Source organism: Salvia hispanica, chromosome 1 (genome assembly GCF_029641045.1).
Source record: "Salvia hispanica isolate PSC_SH4W2 chromosome 1, Shi_PSC_v1, whole genome shotgun sequence".
In the NCBI taxonomy this organism is placed as follows: Eukaryota; Viridiplantae; Streptophyta; class Magnoliopsida; order Lamiales; family Lamiaceae; genus Salvia; species Salvia hispanica.
This window is the reverse complement of record NC_142692.1, coordinates 42,097,101-42,116,593: the sequence shown is the minus strand read 5'-3', so window position 1 is coordinate 42,116,593 and position 19,493 is coordinate 42,097,101. Positions and strand designations below refer to the sequence as shown.

At 40.2% G+C, this 19,493-nt stretch overlaps 2 protein-coding genes across 3 annotated transcripts; one reads left to right on the top strand and one right to left on the bottom strand.

Annotated features, from left to right (window-relative positions):
- The first annotated feature begins 1,054 nt into the window (after positions 1–1,054).
- On the top strand, positions 1,055–3,496 carry LOC125218321 (Photosystem II reaction center PsbP family protein). The gene is made up of 10 exons (XM_048119967.2): positions 1,055–1,196; positions 1,294–1,354; positions 1,460–1,572; positions 1,646–1,711; positions 2,246–2,326; positions 2,418–2,500; positions 2,584–2,659; positions 2,883–3,001; positions 3,090–3,134; positions 3,221–3,496. Exons 1-10 carry the CDS (start codon positions 1,118–1,120, stop codon positions 3,245–3,247), a joined length of 750 nt encoding a protein of 249 aa, XP_047975924.1. The 5' UTR covers positions 1,055–1,117; the 3' UTR covers positions 3,248–3,496.
- A 348-nt stretch (positions 3,497–3,844) lies between these two features.
- Positions 3,845–9,569, bottom strand: LOC125218319 (RNA-binding (RRM/RBD/RNP motifs) family protein). 2 transcript variants are annotated; one of them, XM_048119965.2, is made up of 9 exons: positions 8,446–9,569; positions 8,044–8,167; positions 7,610–7,739; positions 7,149–7,202; positions 6,352–6,388; positions 6,031–6,268; positions 4,564–4,674; positions 4,378–4,476; positions 3,845–4,259 (listed from the first exon to the last, which is right to left on the bottom strand). In XM_048119965.2, exons 1-7 carry the CDS (start codon positions 8,680–8,682, stop codon positions 4,577–4,579), a joined length of 918 nt encoding a protein of 305 aa, XP_047975922.1. In that variant the 5' UTR covers positions 8,683–9,569; the 3' UTR covers positions 3,845–4,259; positions 4,378–4,476; positions 4,564–4,576. The 2 variants fall into 2 exon arrangements, with proteins under 2 accessions (XP_047975922.1, XP_047975923.1); XM_048119966.2 differs by lacking the exon at positions 7,149–7,202 and having other exon boundaries at positions 8,446–9,568.
- Between the last annotated feature and the right edge of the window lie 9,924 nt (positions 9,570–19,493).

Sequence of the window (19,493 nt, the reverse complement as noted above, 5' to 3'; positions counted from 1 at the left end):
GGCCGTGAACTCTACGGTAGGCGCTCGCCCGGCACACAAGTCGTTGAACAATGGAGACCCGTTCAACACATTGAGGTCGTTGTTCGACCCAGCGACTCCAAAGTAGGCATGCCAGATCCACAACCGTTGGTCGGCAACGGCCTCCAACACAATCGTTGGATGCGAGCCCTTGTGCCCGCTAGTGAATGCTCCTCTCCAAGCCATTGGACAATTCTTCCACGGCCAGTGCATACAGTCGATGCTGCCCAGCATCCCCGGGAAGCCGTGCCTCTCCTCGTGCATTCGCACCAATCTGCGAACATCGTCGGACGTTGGCTTTCTCAAGTATGTGTCCTTGAATGCTTCGATCATTGCCCGACAGAATTTGGCTAGGCAAGCGCGTCCAGTATGCTCGCTCACATGGAGGTACTCATCAAACATATCTGCAGCTGTTCCGTAAGCGAGTTGGCGGAGGGCGGATGTGCATTTTTGTAAAGTCGATATACTTTGCCGCCCGACAGCATCGAAGGTTTGCATAAAGTACGCGTCACGAGCCACAACTGCGTTGACAATGCGCAAGAACACATTCCTCCGCATCCGGTACCGGCGACGGAACATCTGATCACTCCATCGAGGATCTGCAGAGAAATAATCCATGAAAAGCCGCAAACCAGCTTGTTCACGGTCTCGGTGGATATACATCCGAGTACGCGGTACCCGGTCGTGTTGCTCGTTCCACGCTTGGATAGCAGCTTGATAGCGTTCCACCTCGTTGTTGATTTCTTCTTGGATTGCGGGCATCGCCGTCTCTAACATTCGAGCCATTTGAGCTTCGATTGCTCGTTGGCCTTCACGCCGAGGATTCATTTTTCGAATTTTATGGTGAGTGAGAGGGAATGAAGTTGAAGTGATTTGAAAATGGATGGAAGAGTGATATTTGCGGCCCGGCCCAGTAGCGTTATTCATGCTCTAAACTCGGAATGATACATTTAAAATAAAATAAAAACAATTTTATTATCCTATTAGATATTGTGAGCCACATCAGCAAAATCCAAAAATTAATTGTTTTATTCTATTTGAAATTAATGGGCGCAGCCTTATCAAAAATCAATTTACATCACAGCTTGTTTTCTCAACAATGGCTCCTATTTCTTCTCTGCATTCTCATTCCCTTCTCTCTCACCCCTCATTCTCTCTCTCCAACTCCCCTCAGCAAGGTCTGCTCTTTCTCACTCCTCTTCTACTGTAACTCCGATGCTTAATCTCTTCATTCATCGACAATTTTATTTTTATTTTTATTTTTATTTTATGAAGACAATAGGAAGAACAAGAGTACCTGCTGCAAGAGCAATGTGGTTGATCAGCAGACTCAATGGCAATCATTCTCCATCTTTCCCGCGCATTAAAATTATACACAAACATGCAATTTTAGATTTACTTTTTTTTTTTGCTGAATTTTTTTTTTACTGATTTTTGACAGCGTGAGCGTTGGAGATGAATGTAAGAGGCGAAGGAGAGAGCTTCTGGTGCAGGCGGCGGCTTCTGTGTTTGCCTTTCCTGCAATTTCTACGGCTGCATTGGCTGCTGAAAGCGGTAGTTGTGTTGTTTATTGAAGAAGATTTCAATTTTATTTTTTAATCGGAATCTTATAATCTGGATTTTATAGCATTGCCGGAGGGTTTTCGTGTTTACACTGATGAGGTGAACAAGTTTAAGATCACTATTCCAGAAGGTGAGGTTTTGTTTGGGATGAAATTTTACTTTTGTGATTCGATTTCTACATTCAGCAGAAATACTAAATTTTAGCATTAGAGATATAGTATATCTCAAGTGTTGAAACTATGAAATAGGTAGAAAAGAATTCACACTGACTAAATTTCTCCATAAATGAGGGGGTTTTAGCATGTGGTAGCTGTTTTGTTTTTATGAGAGCTGGAAGGAAGAAAGTTATTTGATCTTGTTTTATTGTTGAAGTGAAACAAACCACTTACTTTCTAGCTTCTGAATATACTTGTGATTAATCATATTTAGTTTCATAAGTGGAGGGGGTTCTGTTAAATTGTTGTTATGCTAGTAAAGCTGTGTGTGCACAGATTGGCAAGTAGGTACGGGAGAGGGAGAAGGAGAAGGAGACGGGGTTAGGTCACTGATTGTTGGATTGAAAAAAAACTATTTTAGAGTTTCTGATATGCTCGTGGTGGTTGATCATATTTAGTTGCATCAGTGGATGAGATACTGTTTTGCTAGTAAAATTGTGTATGCGCAGATTGGCAAGTAGGCACGGGAGAAGGAGACGGAGTAAGGGCACTGATTGCTTTCTATCCACAGGAGGCCTCCAGTTCAAATGGTATGCATCTGAAGAAGGATGTTTTTGTGGAACTTTTGGTCCAACTGTAGTCTAATGTTTTTCTTGGACTTGCTTCTATTGCTTGCTTCAGTGAGCATTGCGATTACTAGCCTCGGTGCTGACTTCACCAGACTGGAGTCTTTTGGAAAAGTCGGTGAATTTGCAGAGACTCTTGTAGGTTTCACCATTTTCTGTTCTCTTGCAACTTGATGTGATGAACATAATGAATGTGATGAATGGTTTGGTATTTTTGGCAGATTGGTGGTTTGGACAGAAGCTGGCAGAGGCCTCCCGGAGTTGCAGCCAAACTTATAGATAGCAGAGCTTCCAATGGTAATGACCAATTCCCTTCGAATACGATCATATGTCATCATGACGAATTAGGTTGTTTTCAAGACGGGGGTGTTATGAGTAGCCTAACTATGAACTTGTTCCCTTCGAGTTCGATCCTATGTAGCAAATTATAGGTTGTCAATGCAAACTACTTGAAGATATGGTTTCTGACTAAGATTATACTTGTCTTTTTTGGGATAATTGAGAATGTTTTATGGGACAGGGCTGTATTATATAGAGTACACATTGAAAAATCCTGGAGAAAGTGGGAGACATTTGTATTCAGTTCTTGGTGTGGCAAGCAATGGGATTTACAACAGATTATACACTCTCACAGGACAGGTTAGTCATATGCTAATACTATAACTTGGATTCAGTGTCATCTTCATTTTTCCATCTTTAGCCTAAGCTATTTGCTTGCATTGTGCAGTTTGTCGATGAAGAGGAAGAAAAGTTTGGTCCCAAGATTCAAAAGGTAAGCTGCAATTACGAACATTTTGCATAATTTTGCAAAGCATTTAATATTCAAATCTTGCAAAATAATGATTGCTTTTTTTGCAGGCTGTTTCATCATTCAGATTAAGTTAATAAATCATCCAAGGTGGTACAACATTGCCATTATATTGTGCTTGGTTGAAGTGTGTATAGAGGCATTAGCAAATGGTTTAGTATTTGGAGTTTTCTTCAACTATGAAATATAATCCTTTGTGAAACATTTGGTTTTAGGCTTTTAGCTTCAGTTGCTACAATGTGATTAAAGTAATTTGATTTGTGACTGCACCAAAATCTCAAGAACAAATATGTTAAAAAGGAGTTACATAATCTCATTTTATTTCAGAGCAGAGCAACACAAGATCAGAAGATATAACATTGATTTTTTGGTCTCAGCTTCTAAATTTTCAATGATTTTTTGCTCACAGCATGGCGAATTATTCAGTCCATCACAATTCCAATAATATCATAGTTAATATATACATAAAATCACCCATCACATTCAAATTCCTATTGTAAGACCTATGAACCACTTTTACCATTGATCTATTCATGATTTACAATGGTCATAACACATCTTGCTATAATGATGCTTTTTCACTTAATGAGTTTTACATACTAAAATAATTGTATTAGTATACTAGTAATTATTTTGAAAACAATCATAGATCCCTACCTAGATGAATAAAAATATAAGAAAGCAAAGCAATTGAGCTTCTTGTTTCATATTTTGAAGTGAAGCTCTGGAGTAAATCCAAGACTTGACAATGAAGAAGCTAAAAGTGGTGGGTTATGGACATGGATGCTGAGTAAATTAAATACAGAGAATGCAGACTGACTGACTGACTGACTATCTACACACCCAAAATGTTGGGGATTGACTCACTATAAAAGAATCATATGTTGATTCTACATAAATTTTCTTTTTACATGAATGTCATTATTTCCACATGCTAGGCCAGAAATCCCATTCCAGCCAGACTCGACTTGTTTTGCCACAACACAAAGTGTCTTTAACATACACCAAGTTATACGATGTGCCATCCTCTCCCCACCATTGGGAGCGACTCCGACATTGACTTCTCTGGTGAGCGTGACAATGTAAGACCTGCACCAATACATATGCACTCAGCCCAATCTTGCTCAAGGATGGCATGAATTCGAAGGGGAACAACTAGCATGCAACAACATAGATGTCAAAGTGCGATGAAAACTAGGAAGGGTACCTCTAGAATGCAAAGCGAATAATTTGCAAGGCAAGATTTGAAGCCTGCCAATGAAGTGGCAGTACTGCTGTTCTTAGTCCTGCTGCAATCTAAGGGAACCTGAAATTGGGTTTGAAATAACACGGGATTGTAGCATTATGTGATGGTCATGTGGAAAAATTTGTGGATGTCGACAAGAAAACTTACCTAGATTAAACCCTCACCCAGCATTCTGGTCAGAACCGCTACCTGGCATGTATTGAGGTGAATGTGCAGGTAGTAAGTATTGTGGCTGCTGTTGAATAGGTGTTCCAACACCTGATATGACCAAAATGTTAGCACCAGGTCAGCTTGTTCAAGGATGCAGAAAAAATACAACCCTTTCATGGAAGCAGATCAAATCATTAAACGAATGCTGGTATGATGCATTTCCTTTATGACGATGAAACAATATACAATCACCTAGCCAGAACATGCTAGGTCCATTATCGATAATTCAAGAAAATAAGTATACATGAATAGAACTACAAATAAAAACGGCACCAACCATGACAAGAGCATCATTCACAAGGGAGGAAAACTAATTTCCAAACATTTCAGCAAAGTAAAACTTTTGTTATTTTTGAAAATGCAAAGAATCTAGTACTCCCTCAATCCCAAAATAGATGTCACACTTTCCTTTTTAGTTTGTCCCACAAAAGATGTAACATTTCCTTTTTTGGAAAAAAGTTCTCCCTCGCGTTAATATAAATATACTATTTTCTCTCCCCACTTAACATCCGATACAGCGTCTCATAAAATCCCGTACCATTAAGTGTGCCATCTATTATGTAACGGAGGAAGTGTTAGATAGATACTTCTAAGCTCAAATAAAGGAGAATAGGAGAACTAACACCACCATTCGCACAGCCCTCTACCTAATCAGTAGCACTACAACCATATATGGCACCATAACCTTTCAGTCCAACACTAAAACAGCAGTCACCAGAACAGCAGCCAGTAACTTTGAGGAACAACAAGTATAACCATAACTGGTCCACCAGTTCAAGAGAGAGAAAGGAAGAAACTCTTGTGTGCAAAGAATAGTAAAGCAGCCAGAATGTGGACAATCACTTATGTCAATCCTCAAGCTACATAACCATTCTAGAAGATTTTTCAGTTTAAAATGCATGCCATCCATCTTCATGCTAGGGCCTTCTCGTAGGAAAAACTAGCAAATTCTTGAGACCACCATGGTCTTTAGCCATGAAGCTTGCATCCAAAAAACCAATCACACAGAAATGATAGAGAAAATGGTTTTTCAGTACTGTTTTGGTCAGGTAGAGATATGATGGAGCTGCTCGACACTTTGTAAAAGTAAAATTGATCAGCGACAGAGGCATGTATGATTTCCACTGGGGATAATAACTATCTGGTATTCCTACTGGTGTTTAGCAGTTCAAATACTAACCTTGTGCTTGTTCAAATTCAGGGATCACAAAAACCAGTAAAATTATTTTTTCATCCTCTTGAAAGATCCACACAAGAAAGTAATCTCTCTCGCAGAGGAAAAGAAAGAAGTAGGCCCTCAATAAGAATATTTCAGAATTGTCACCACAGTGAATACATAGAACAGATAGAAAATGAAAGATATGCATATCTGAAATGCTGAACTAGAGGAACAGAGTATATTACCAGCAGGAAATGGGGATGGAATAGTTGGAACAGAAGTCGTTGTCATAGCATTGACATTGGGCCCACCAAACTGTACTATCTGATGGCCAGGCATAGCATATCCTGGCAATGCAGTGTAATTATGACTTCCGGGAACAGTCTGACTCATCTGATTGTATGGATACATAGTTGTGCCCACTGCTCCAGGCATGCCATATATGTGAAGGTATTGCTGGTTTCCATATGGGTTGTAAACTCCCTACACAAAAACACCAGTCCAATGTCAAAAAACTCGAATATTAGCACTAGAAATAACTAAGCTTCAAGTTTCCTAGTGTTGACCTGAGGATAAGGATATTCAGGATTGTAAGCGGTATACCTGCACCAGTAAAAGGATTAGTGACCGAATATGTTCAATAATTACTAGATATGACATCCCTAAGCAGCACATAAATATAATCGAGACCATAACCATGAATTCTTCTGAATTGAAACTACACTCTCTGGCCTATGAAGGTAACTGTATTCAGATCAATATATGCATGAATAATAGATTTTGCAACACAAACACACTGGAATGGGAACAGATCAGATATTTTAAGTGGATCCTTTAGATTAGGACAGGAACATAGTATCAGATTTCTTCAACCTTTGCCTTAATTATGGTTTTTAAATACTCCCTTCATTATGTCACTAGCACTACCTGTAGCTGCTAAAGCAAAATCAGACCATAAAGCCACCTTTGTTTTTATATTTCCTCTATCTTGGTTTCTTTCTCTCCTTGTTTTGATTTCCTATTTCTACAGGCTGTCCTCTTAACCATCAGCTGTCTTCACCTTCACTTCATCTAATTCCCACATTTTGTCCCATTATGTCCACTATCCTTCTTTATTCTTGCAAACGGCGATTACATAGGATCCAAATATAAAAACAGCATGGACTACAAACTTCAAAGTTTGATTACTTGTGAAGATGACCAGTTATATGAGTTTGTCTAGCCTGCGTGATAGGATAGTGCAAAGACTTTCCACTGGAAGAAGCCTAATCTATTACTCCCCTCTCCCCCAAAGCCATAGGGATACCCAACTTGCCCAATTTTCATCAGGCACAGGCACCCATAATCAATTTTTCAATAATACCTGACCAGACCGGTTTGGGTTGCATTCCAATTTACCCGAGGCGAATGCCCACCCCTACAAGCATATATGACAGTTGAAATCAACAAGCATTACAAACACAATAACTAACTAAACTGAAGACTTCTGAGATTAACTAAAGAAATAGTCAACAAACACAGCATCTAGAACTTCAACAACAAGCCTCTGAACTCACATTTAACTAATCAAACATGGTGATATATAAACAAAACTATATAAGGAAACCACAACTAATTATATAAGTTTCGCCCAACCCCTCCCTATATTTCATTTCTATCGCAACATATACAACTTGAGTGCCCGCATGGTAGCATAATATGAGAAATATCAGAACTTCCATCTATGCAAATGCAGATCCAGAGTAGAAGAGTTCACAAATAACAGGCAGGCAACAGCAAGAGCAAAAACACCAAATGAATATTCTAATAAAGGATGTTCCTCACCCATAAGGAGAGTACATCAAGCCTTGCTGAAATCCATATGTAACAGGTTGCTGGTAGCCAAAACCTCCAACATAAGCACCTCTAGCAGCTGGTTGTCCTCCAAGGTAAGGTGCAGGAGATCTAAGGCGTCCTATTAGCAATAAAGACATGCATATATAATCTAGCATACAATGCCCATATAACCAAGAACAATTGTTCAATTTCAACCATTGCATATATAAACATAAAGATTAACCAGTGAAGGTTTTGTCTATAGAAGTAATATTAATGTCTTGAAATATTCACTCTAGTCAGAAATCTGCAGAAATTATTTTACCGAACACAATAGAACCAAACTTGAAGACTGAAGAGGTTGAGGTGGAAAATAAAACAAAAGATGCAAAAAAATTTATATTTCCTCAAGAGCACTTAAGAAGGTAATTCAAATATATTACCAAACGGAATAGCTGGCCGAGGTCTACCCAGTGAAGCCAAATTGCAATTAGCTCGCCTCCCATCAATAATTGGTGCAGGATCTGCACATGCTCTCCTAGCAGATTCTGGATCCCGGAAAGTCACCTAAACCCTCCATACAAAACCATATTGGTACCCAAGTCATTCATGCATCCACATTTCTACTTCAATCACAATAAATTACAATAATCCCATTTTTTTTTTCATGCTTATAAATGTTTACAGCATTAAAAAGAAGTAATGGCCACAAAATCGTCCGCAGTCCAAAAACTAGAGTGTGCAATCACCAACAAATTGAACTTTATGAGCCATAAGAATGCAGGAATACAATTTTTCACACAAATCAAAAGTAAAAATCCTCAATGAAGTTAACAAGTGCTCACAAAACCGTATCCTTTGGATCGGGCAGTATTTTTATCGGTGATGACCACGGCCTCAAGAATCTCTCCAAATTGCTCGAAATAACGTCTCATTGTCTCACTCTGAGTTTCCCAAGCCAACCCTCCCACGAAAACCTTTGTGAAGGTTGTATCCCCAAATGGAGAATTCATATACTGATATCCTCCCTGCCCCGAGCTTGGGCTCGGGCCAGGCATAGGCTGCTGCTGCTGATAAGCCATGATCACCTCCTCAAATTTATCAACCTATATTACTAAAGCGACTTCCTTTTTTTTTGGCTTCTAACAGAGAGAAGAAAGATTCGGATGAATAAAAAAAGGGTTTGGTTCTTAAATCTAATCACGGAAGGGGGGAAACGGCGATTCAATTGATACTAAAGTCGATCCAATGAAGTGAAAGTAGTACGAATTTAAGAGGAAAACCTTAGAAAAACCCTAGCTACGGCTGAAAGCGATTGAAAAGCCATCTTTTGTCCGTGAAATTTTAAATTCTACAATATATACACAAAATGCTGAAAATAAAGGCTTCTGAGATTTGAATTTTGAATTTACAATAACAGATCACGACACAGAAGATCAAGCTGGACAGGAATATACACTAAATGAGGGGAAATTAATTAAACGAGGCAAAAAGAAATCGAAGCCCAAAGAAAACCCTAATTTTGAGGCGGAAAGTGGAGGCGGCAGTAGTGGGTCAAACAGAGGAGAAAAAAGAAGGGGTGGTGGGGGGCGGGATCAGCTGTACAAGAGAGCAGGGAAAGCGTAGGTATGGACTATGGTGGGGAAAAGCTGAAAAGGCGAATCTTCAACGGAATTTCCAAGCTGCTTTTGCTCGATCAAATTCCAACCATCAACGACGAAGCGAGTAAAAAAAGAGAGAGTGATAATTACAATAGTTTGAGAGATGAATTAAAGAATAGGAAAAGGGAGGGTTTTGGATTTGAAATTGTGATCGGGGAGAGGGTGATGATGGTGGTGGAGAGGGATGATCTGGAACAAGTTGTCATGATCTTTGTGAATTAAATTTTTTTTCCTTTTTTTTGGAGAGAGAATCGATTGAAATGAGGAAGAAAGGGAAATTGGGGGACTATGGAAGGACAGCTGCTTCCATTTTTCCAAACATAGAAGAAATACAGCTTGGAAGTGTGGGCCATCTTCTTCCCCATCACTACTGTATGTCGTTTTCATTTTCATTTTATTTTAATTCTATCCAAAATATAATTATCTTTCAATGTGTTGCCCCACTAACTTGTTTATTTGTGGTTATAAAAGGGGTGTTTGGTAATCAAAATTAAATTATGTGTGATTATTTAATAGAATTGGATTGATTAAATGTTGTGTCATTATTTAATACAATTGAATTGGCTATAAGAGAAATATCAAGATTAGTTTTGTGTGAGATTGTTGTATTTATCTACCAAACAATATTAATAACGGTATAACACTTAAATTTCACTATTTAAATTATGGTCATTATATACTTTATTCATCCCGAATTGGAATGGATTTTAAAAAAGTTGAGGAATATAACTCTTATTTTAAGATATTATTATTATGTGAGTATGAATGGTAGTGAGATGTCAAACTCATTTATCGAATATATTAAAAATTAATGAGACGTGTTATGACTAATCATTTTTGAAAATAATAAAATGTGATATTTAATGATGAATTATTTAGAATCTAAAGTGGTTTATTATTATTTTTTTCTTTAACTTCAAAGCCAAGGATAAAATTAATTTATGCCGTTCTAATTTGTATGTACAAAATTTTATAAATTCGATTATACAATCATGGTTTTCGTGGCATGATATGAAGAACATAAAAACGAAAAGAAAAGTAATGTCGTAGACATGATTTATTTTATAAATAAATTTATTATTACAATATTAAATCTTAATTAACTTTTTTCGTTAGCAATTAATCTTAAAAACAAAATACTACTGGATATGGTACTCCTCCTACTTAGAAATATGGATAGTATTATTTATCAGCAACTTAACTGCTTAGCTCATTGATTCATGTTAATTGTGGATTGGTATTAAGGTTTGTGTTATAATGACAACCCCTCTTAAAATGACAACGTGACAGCGCTTATACAACAATATTATAAACGCTACACAGCAATATTACAAACACTACACAGCAATTTATAGATTGCTGTATAGTGGTCGGATATTGCTGTTCAAGAAAAATTGTTGTACAAATACCAGCATATTGTTGCCCGTCTTTTTCCAGATTTTTTTTTTTTTTGCCACGTGGCAGCTTATTATTCGTCCATATGTACAAATGATTGGCTAGAAATGGTGGTATGGTGTTATTTTAAGGAGTGGTGGCACCCTAACATGCTCCTTGGTATTAAACAAGTAAATATTATTTGTTGAGTAAATATAAATTGAATAATACATTATGTTATTTCAGGCACAATTCATGGCACTACATAAAATTAGTTTATGTTGTCGAATTGAAAAGGAAAAAATTTACTTTAAGCCAGTATATTTTGCAGGAAACTGTATTCTCTCGTGATTTTTGTTCTCATTACAAAGTTCACGAGTTATCCTTTTGTGAATGTACGTAGATCGTTACCTCCAACAATTTCGATGGTATACATGGACTGGGTTGGGTCCCAAGTTATCAAACTTGTGGTGGGCTTGGACTGCACTGGGCTAATTCAATCCATATGACAACTCCAAGCTTATGTAAGAAATTTGTGTATAAAAATTTATCGATGTTGTTCATTGACAATGAATTTGTAGTTTCTTAGTAGTTTTGAGTGAATAATTTTGTAATGTTTAGACATGTAATCATCCTTTCTCTATTGGCGTTGTAAGTTTCAAAACCTATTTCTTTGAGACTAGTGAATTCATTTTTTACACAATCTAGTCGAAGAAAATTTCTTATTTTTTGGGTGCCATACAAAAATTCAATTTACTCCGACTATATGCTGGCCTAATTAATTGATGCTACAACGTAATGTTAAAAAGGCTGTGGCCTGTGGATTATAAAGTATTGATAATTTTCCAAACTCAAGATCTATACATTCTTACAAGATTAAAAGCGTCTCAAGAAATTTTCTAAAATGAAATGATTATATAAAAATGAAATTTTCATTCATTTTATTCGAAATAAAAATGAGATGCCCCTTTTTCCTAAAATTCAAGCTAGTATATCGTCCATCAATTCACTATATTTGCAAGTCTCATTAATACTAGAGCATCCACAATGGTCGGCGAGCGACCAGCTAGCCGATTCCTGGCGCTGGCCGGTCCGCTCGCCGAACCATTGGAAGCGGCGAGCATGGAATCGGCTAGAGAATCGGCGAGCGCTCGCCGATTCTCGGGCGCTAGCCGAAGCGCTCGCCGATCTGCTCGCCGCCATTGTAGGCTTGCGATCGGGCAGCGCAATTTTATTTTTATTTTTTATTTCCGAAACACTATATATACGCGATTTGAACGTCATTTTCATTTGCGCCGCTTGTTTTAACGAGCTTTCTCTCTCTCTGAATTTCTGTACAAGAGCAATAACGCGAAATGGAGAACAACGACTCTCCTCCAGTGACGAGCGGGTCTCAAACTCCCACGATACCCGTGGGAGGTGGATGGGGACCGATGGGTGGGTACTACAATATGTACCAATGGCAACAGATGATGGTCGCGATGGTCCCCGGGGGTAGTGGGATGTCGGACAGGCAGATGATGCCGGGGTGGGGGCCAGGATGGCAGGGGATTAGAGCATCTCCAATGGTGCATAGGCCAGCCATTCTCTCCCCTGCCACGTCAGCAACACTAAAAAATCCACCTGCCACATCAGATTTAGGCCAGCCATAGGCCAGCCGCAATAAAAATAATTCAAAATATACTACATTTACGGAATTAAAATTACGATTAAAATACGGAATTAAATTTACGAGACATATACGGAAAAAATAATCCATTCCATTAAAAAAAAGTACAAAGATTTTTAAAAAAAAAGTACATGATTTTTTTAAAAAAAAACGAGCCCCGCCACTCTCTACTCCTCATCGCCGTCGCCGTCGTCCTCGCCGTCGCCGTCGCCGCCGCCGCCCGTGGTATCTGAGCCCACGTCGGAACCCGCTAGCCGTGCCCTCGCAATTTCCAAATCAACCCGCATGCACTCGAGCATCTCGTGAAGAAACATCTTCTCCGTTGGGTCAGTGGCGGCCCTCCACTCTTGCAAGACCTTGTACATCTGATCCCGCGTATGGTTACGCGAATGGAGAGTGTACTCGAGTGGGGCGGGTGGGAGGGCGGAGGACTGGACCTCGCGGGGCGATAGGGGGGATCCGCCCCTCGCAGCCCGTTGCGCCCGCTTCTGTCCAACCGGGCGGGGGCGACCAGTAAATGAAGGAGGGGATGGAAACTCCTCAGCATCCGGGGGGAGGTCGTGGGATTCGCCGCTGCTGCCGCTGTAGTCGCCGCTATAGTTCAGTCGCTGCTTCTTCGGCCACCCAGCGTCGCACCCCGCCCGGAACTTCTCGGAGTCCTTCAGCAACAAGAAGCACTCCCAGTAGGTGAACTCCTTATACTTCCCCGCCAAGGGGAACTGACTCACGGCGATCCTCCGGGCGTCGTCCTCATTCTGCCCACTACCGAGCTGACGGAGGGCGTTGGCGTACAAATTCGCAAAACGGCCCACCGCGGCCCTGGTGCGCTCCCACCCCTTCTGGACCTCCTCCGGGCTGAAGTCCTTCCCGTGCGGGCAGTGCCTCCTATAGGCAGCTCTGATCTTCGCCCACATGTTGACGATCCGCTGGTTGTTCGCAACCAGCGGATCGTCGCACACCTCCAACTACCCCCTGGCCACCCCGGCGTACTCATCCTCCGTCCACTTCCTCCGGCCAGGGGTGTCGTCAACAACGGGCTGCGATGACTCGGCCTTGGCCTTCCCCCTCGTCTTCTTCTTCGGCGCGGCCCACCTCGCTGGAACGGGAGTATCCGGATCCTCGAGATCGATCCCCATATCATGCAATGACAGAAGGTCATCGCTAGTGAACTGCGTCTCCGCTGGGGTCGACGTGTGAGATGAAGCCGTCAAAAAATCAAGCGAGGGCCGATATACCGTGTCCCCTCCCGGTGACCCCTGCACCCCCCCTGCATCCCGCCCTACCACATCATCCCCATCATCTGCTGCTGCATCTGGGGCATACCCCCCACCCGGGCGCTGACTGCCCGCCGCCCGGCATCCCCCACGGCATACCCCCCTGCGCCCCCCCCCGGCATACCCCCCGGCGCCCCCCCGGCGCACCGGCCATCATCCCCATCATCTGATTCCAAGGGATGTTAAACCCCGGGCCCATCTGCCCCCATCCAGATCCCACAGGTACCGTGGGAGTCTGAGATCCACTCGTCGCTGGACTGGACTCGTTGTTGTGATCCATCGCTCGATGATGCTCTTGTACAGAAAGTTAGAGAGAGAGAAAACTCGTTAAAACAAGTGGTGCAAATGAAAATGAAACGAAAATCGCGTTTATATAGGTTTTTTTTTAAAAAACAAAAATTGGCGCTGGCCGATCGGGTCGCCACAATGGCGGCAAGCCGATCGGCCAGCCCACGCCGAAGCGCTCGCCGATTTCGCTCTCGCCGACTCCAATGGTTCGGCTAGCCGATCGGCCACCGCGAAAAATCGGCTAGCCGGTCGCTAGCCGACCATTAGAGATGCTCTTAGAGATGTCAAGTGGGTCGGGCCAGGCCAGCCCGGCCCAGGCCCAATAGAGCGGGCCTGGGCTGGGCTAGAGAGTGTAATCAGGCTCCAATTGGGCTATTTTATAAACCCAGGACCGGCTCGGGCCCAAGACCATCTGAAGCCCGGCCCAGGCCTAGCCCAAGACCGGCCCAGTTTATGTCTTTGCCTTATTGCTATGTTTTCATACTATCTTTTATACTATATGAGCCTATTCAAACCATTTTAGAAGACATATAACATAGTGAAAATAGTATATCCATAATTATAGTGAGAATTAAAGAATTTGATGTTGCAACTTGCACGCATAGTAGAGATTTAAATATAACATTTTCAAATTACAATTCATGATTTCCATCATTATAAGAGATTCATTTTTAACTAATTTCTTTCTTTGAGTACTAAAATTATTTTGCATAATTAAGATTAATTCTTCCATAATTATAGTGATGAATTAGTGTAGATTGTGTATTTTAGTAGATCTCTCTTAATTCCTGATTTTGTGGGATTATATCTAATTATATGCTATTGCATATATAATAAACCTATATTACTATATACATAGACACGATCACACGATAATATATAGGGTTTATTAAGCATATGTTAATTATGGAACATGTCGTTTTAGTTCCAATTAGTCTTTAAATTAATCTTTCCATGATTTAGCCATTTCCCTATATTCAATATATATTTTCCTTCTCTCCTACCAATATTCCATGATTTTAGTTCCAATCAATTTTGTCATGATTTTAGTCGTTTCCCTAAAATACTATTAATACATATGTTATAATAATATGTACTTTAGACGTTTTCTTTAAATTAATCTTTCCATGATTTAGCCATTTCCCTATATTCAATATATATTTTCCATTCTCTCCTACCAATATTCCATGATTTTAGTTCCAATCAATTTTGTCATGATTTTAGTCGTTTCCCTAAAATACTATTAATACATATGTTATAATAATATGTACTTTAGACGTTTACTTTAGTTTCTTGATTCCTAAATTTGTGGGATTATATAAAGCTATAATATTATAATTTAGACGTGTATATATAATATATGCATGTATTATTTTTATTTATGCGTATATAAAACTAGGGTTGCGTTAGTATGCTAATTAATTTAGAGTAATAACTAATAACTTTCAATTTTGTGTATTAAAACTATCAACACAAAGATATAATTATATCAATAAAACATGTTAATTTAAATATCAACACAAAGATATAAGTTTATCAACACAAGAAGATTGATAAATTTATGTCTTTGTGTTGATATTTTTAACATATAAATTGATATTAATTATTAGTTATTATTGTAACTTGGTTAGTATTTGATCACACACCTATAAAACTATATATGCATGTATTATATGAACTAGTGTCAACACCTGTGCTATGCACAGGACAAAGAATTTTTAAATAATGAAGATATATTAACTTGAAATAAAGAATATAGAGTAAATAAGTATAAAAATGTATTCACTGATAAGAACTAATTAAAATAAGTATTTATAATATTATAAACAACAACAAAAGAATATTTGTACAATTGTACTTCTCTCACCCACTCTCAATGAAACATTTCATACTTTAGCAAATGATTGTATACTATTTTAATACTCCCTCCGTCCCACTTAAAATGCAACATTTGGGAATCGACACGGGATTTTATGTAATGTTGTTTTGTGTGTTAATGAAGAGAGAGGAAAGTAAGAGAGATGAAAAAGTAGAGATAGAGTTGTTTCTATTTTAGGAAACGTTTCATTTTTAATGGGACAACCTAAAAAGGAAAACGTTTCATTTTTAATGGGACATAAGGAGTACTCCCTCCGTCCCCCATTAAGAGTCACTCTTTTCCATTTCGGTACGTCCCCAATTAAGAGTCACATTTCATTTTTACCATAAATAGTAAATAGGTCCCACATTCCACTAACTCAATTCACTCACATTTTATTATAAAACCAATATAAAAAAATGGATCCCACATTCCACTAACTTTTTCAATCAACTTTTCTTTACATTTCTTAAAACCCGTGCCCGGTCAAAGAGTGACTCCTAATAGGGGACGGAGGGAGTATTTGATATGAGTATAATGTAAAATAAATAGAATAAGACATACAAATAAAGAAAAAAAGGTACTACTACTATTTACAAAAGAAAAAAAAAAGCAAACTATTTGAAGGAATAAATAGTTCACCAGTTTCAATTAACAAAATCAACTCAATTATAACTATGTGTACTTCTAGTCATTCAAATATAAATATATTTATAAGTAATTTCAACATATTTAATTAAACTAATATATTATATACTCTCTTTGTCCCATTAGAATTGCAACGTTTTCATTTTTGGGTTGTCCCATTAAAAATGAAACGTTTCATAAAATGGAAATATCACTCTCTCTACTTTTTCCTTTCTCTTACTTTACTCTTTCTTCATTAACTCACAAAACAACACTGTATAAAATCTCGCGCCGAAAACCAAATGTTTCATACTCAGTTTAACGGTCAAAGAACAGTACTCAATGGAGACTCTCACTGTCTTATTATCCATGATGTTAAATTGAATAATTAAAAAAATATCAATTTTAATAGTATCTAGTATCATACATAAATACATAAATAAATCTTTAAAACCCTAAATAAAGCCCAAATATGGACTACATAAATTTGTAAATCCCCAAATCCTAAAGTGACGCCCAATTTAGAACTCTTTTCAAAATATAATAAATTTTTTCAAACTATAGAATCCAACAAATTAAAGGTCCAAATTATATACTCCTACATAAACTAATAAGTACTACTACTACTGCTCCAGTAAATATTTTCAAATTACATAATCCAATAAATTAAAGGCCCAAATAATACACACACACCATACATAAACTAACATAGTAATACTCCCTACAAACCCTACGTGACAAAAAGCCGCCTCACTCTCTCTCAATTGGCGGAATTAGCCTTTCCATGCCACCACGCCCACCAGCCGCCGCCCGCCGCTCTCTCTTCTTCTCTCTCAACTCGGAGCCGCCACGACCACGCCCGTCTCGCCGCTTCTTCCGCCGTGGCCCGCTGCTCCACCGCCGTGCCTCACAGTTCACTCGACAGCTTTACGCCGTCTGCTTCACGCTGCCGGATCGGACCGTCACCGCCCAACAACCTCAGCCTGCTACCCTCGTCATCCATCAGTGGAGGCTTGTAGCTGTCGCCGACTGCTATCAAAAAATCAAAAAATCAGATAATTAAGTCCACTAAAATGCAGATTCAATTAATTGTGTGGGTATATAAGTGTTTAATCTTATTTGAGAAGCCATTGTTGCTCGGAGCTGCTTTTTTTGTCCAATGGTTGTCATTATTCAAAATGACCAAAAGGATAAATAAAATAGCTTTATATTTTCCCTCCAAAAAGGGCAAAAATGTCTTTTCACCAAACTGTCACTTTAGATTAGGATAGATATATAACATTGTATTATTGACTCCTGATTTTGTGGAATAATATATTTATGCGTATATTTTCATTATGGTTGCAATAAATCACATTTATACTTCCCTTCTTACTCTTTCCAATATTCCATAGTTCCAATTAATCTTTTCATTATTTTAGCCGTTTCCAATACTATCAAATTGTGAAGACATCATTTATTTTTCATTCATCATAAAAAATGTAAATTTAGCCCAGCCCGGCCCACTTACTAACTGGGCTCGGACTGGGCTGGGCCCACTCATGTCAACCAAAACCCAGGCCCGACCCGATCCGTTTCAGAGGTGGGCCTGGGTCGGGCTGAGCCCAAATGTCAGCGGTCCTCACCGGGCTCGGGCCGGGCCGACCCACTTGACACCTCTACAGGGGATGCCGGGGGTGCAGCCAGGGGGGGCAATGTCTATCGCCCCAGTCTTGACTTTTTTACTGCGTCTTCCCACACATCGACCCCAGTGGAGACTCAATTCACTGGAGATGACACTTTCTCCATAGAGTAGTTGTTGGAACAAGTCGATCGATACGAAGACACTCCCGGGGGATACAGGGGGAGTCGGTCAGGGGCGGGGGCGGGGTCGGGGTCGGGGCGCACCGAAGAAGAAGGGCAAAAAGGTGGTAGGCGAGTCGTCGCAGCTGGCTGATGACGACAGTGTACGGAGGAAGTGGACGGATGATGAGAACATCGCGTTGTCCAAGGCTTGGGTGTCTGTTTGTGATGATCCCCTCGTTTCGAACAATCAGAGGATCGTCAACATGTGGGCTAAAATTGCAGCAGCCTACACGAGGAATTTCCCGCATGGGAAGGCATATAGCCGGGAGGAGTGCCGGAAGGGGTGGGAGCGAATCAGGGCTGCGGTCTCCCGATTTGCGGGCTTGTACACCAACGCCCTTCGCATGAAGACCAGTGGCCAGACTGACGAGGACTGCAGGAGGATAGCGGGGAGAGCATTCCCCGTGCCGGGGTTGTATAAGGAATTCACCTACTGGAACTGTTATCTAGTGCTAATGGATTCCGAGTAGTTCCGGGCTGGTGTCGATGTTGGCTAACCGAAGAAGCAGCGGCTGAACCTCGCCGGTGACAATAGCAGCAGCGGTGGCTCCCACGAGCTCCCCTACGATGTTCAGGAGTTCTCGACTCATCCATCGTTCACTCGCCGCACTTGCCCGGTTGGTCAGAGGAGGGCGCAACGGACAGCCAGGGGAGGCGCCCAGGGGTTCGAGGAGGTCCAGTCGGCATCCCCCCCCAGTGGCCAGTCGCCAGCCGAGATCGCCCGCATCGGGCGTCAATTGCAGCAGGCGAGAATGCATAAAGTCATAGGTGAATGGAGGGCGGCAACTGACCCGTGGAGAAGAGGTTTCTTCATGACCTCCTCGAGAGTATACTGGTCGATTTGGCGGCCGCCGCGGCAGAGGCGGGGCTCAGATGCGGCAGGTTTGGGGGTCCCGGGTAGCGGCGAGGAGTAGAGTGAGGCGGGGGTTCATGTGTGAAGCCCGGTTTTTTTTATTATGTAATTTTTTTTGAATTAATGTACTTTTTTTTTATTTAAATGAAATTAATGAATTTTTTCGTATATGTGTCGTACATTTAATTCCATATTTTGCGTTTAATTCCGTAAATTTAGTTGTTTTTATAAATTTTGATTATTGTGGCTAGTTTATTGCTTGTCTAGTTGCTTGTCCTGATGATGTGGCAGGAGGAATTTTAATGCTAATGATGTGGTAGAAGGAGTTTGTGACTAGCCTATGGCTAGTCTAAACCCACTGTGAATGCTTTTATCCTCATTATTATTATATCATTATATGCATGAATCGAGCAGTTTTTAATCAAGTACAAAATAAAAAAACAA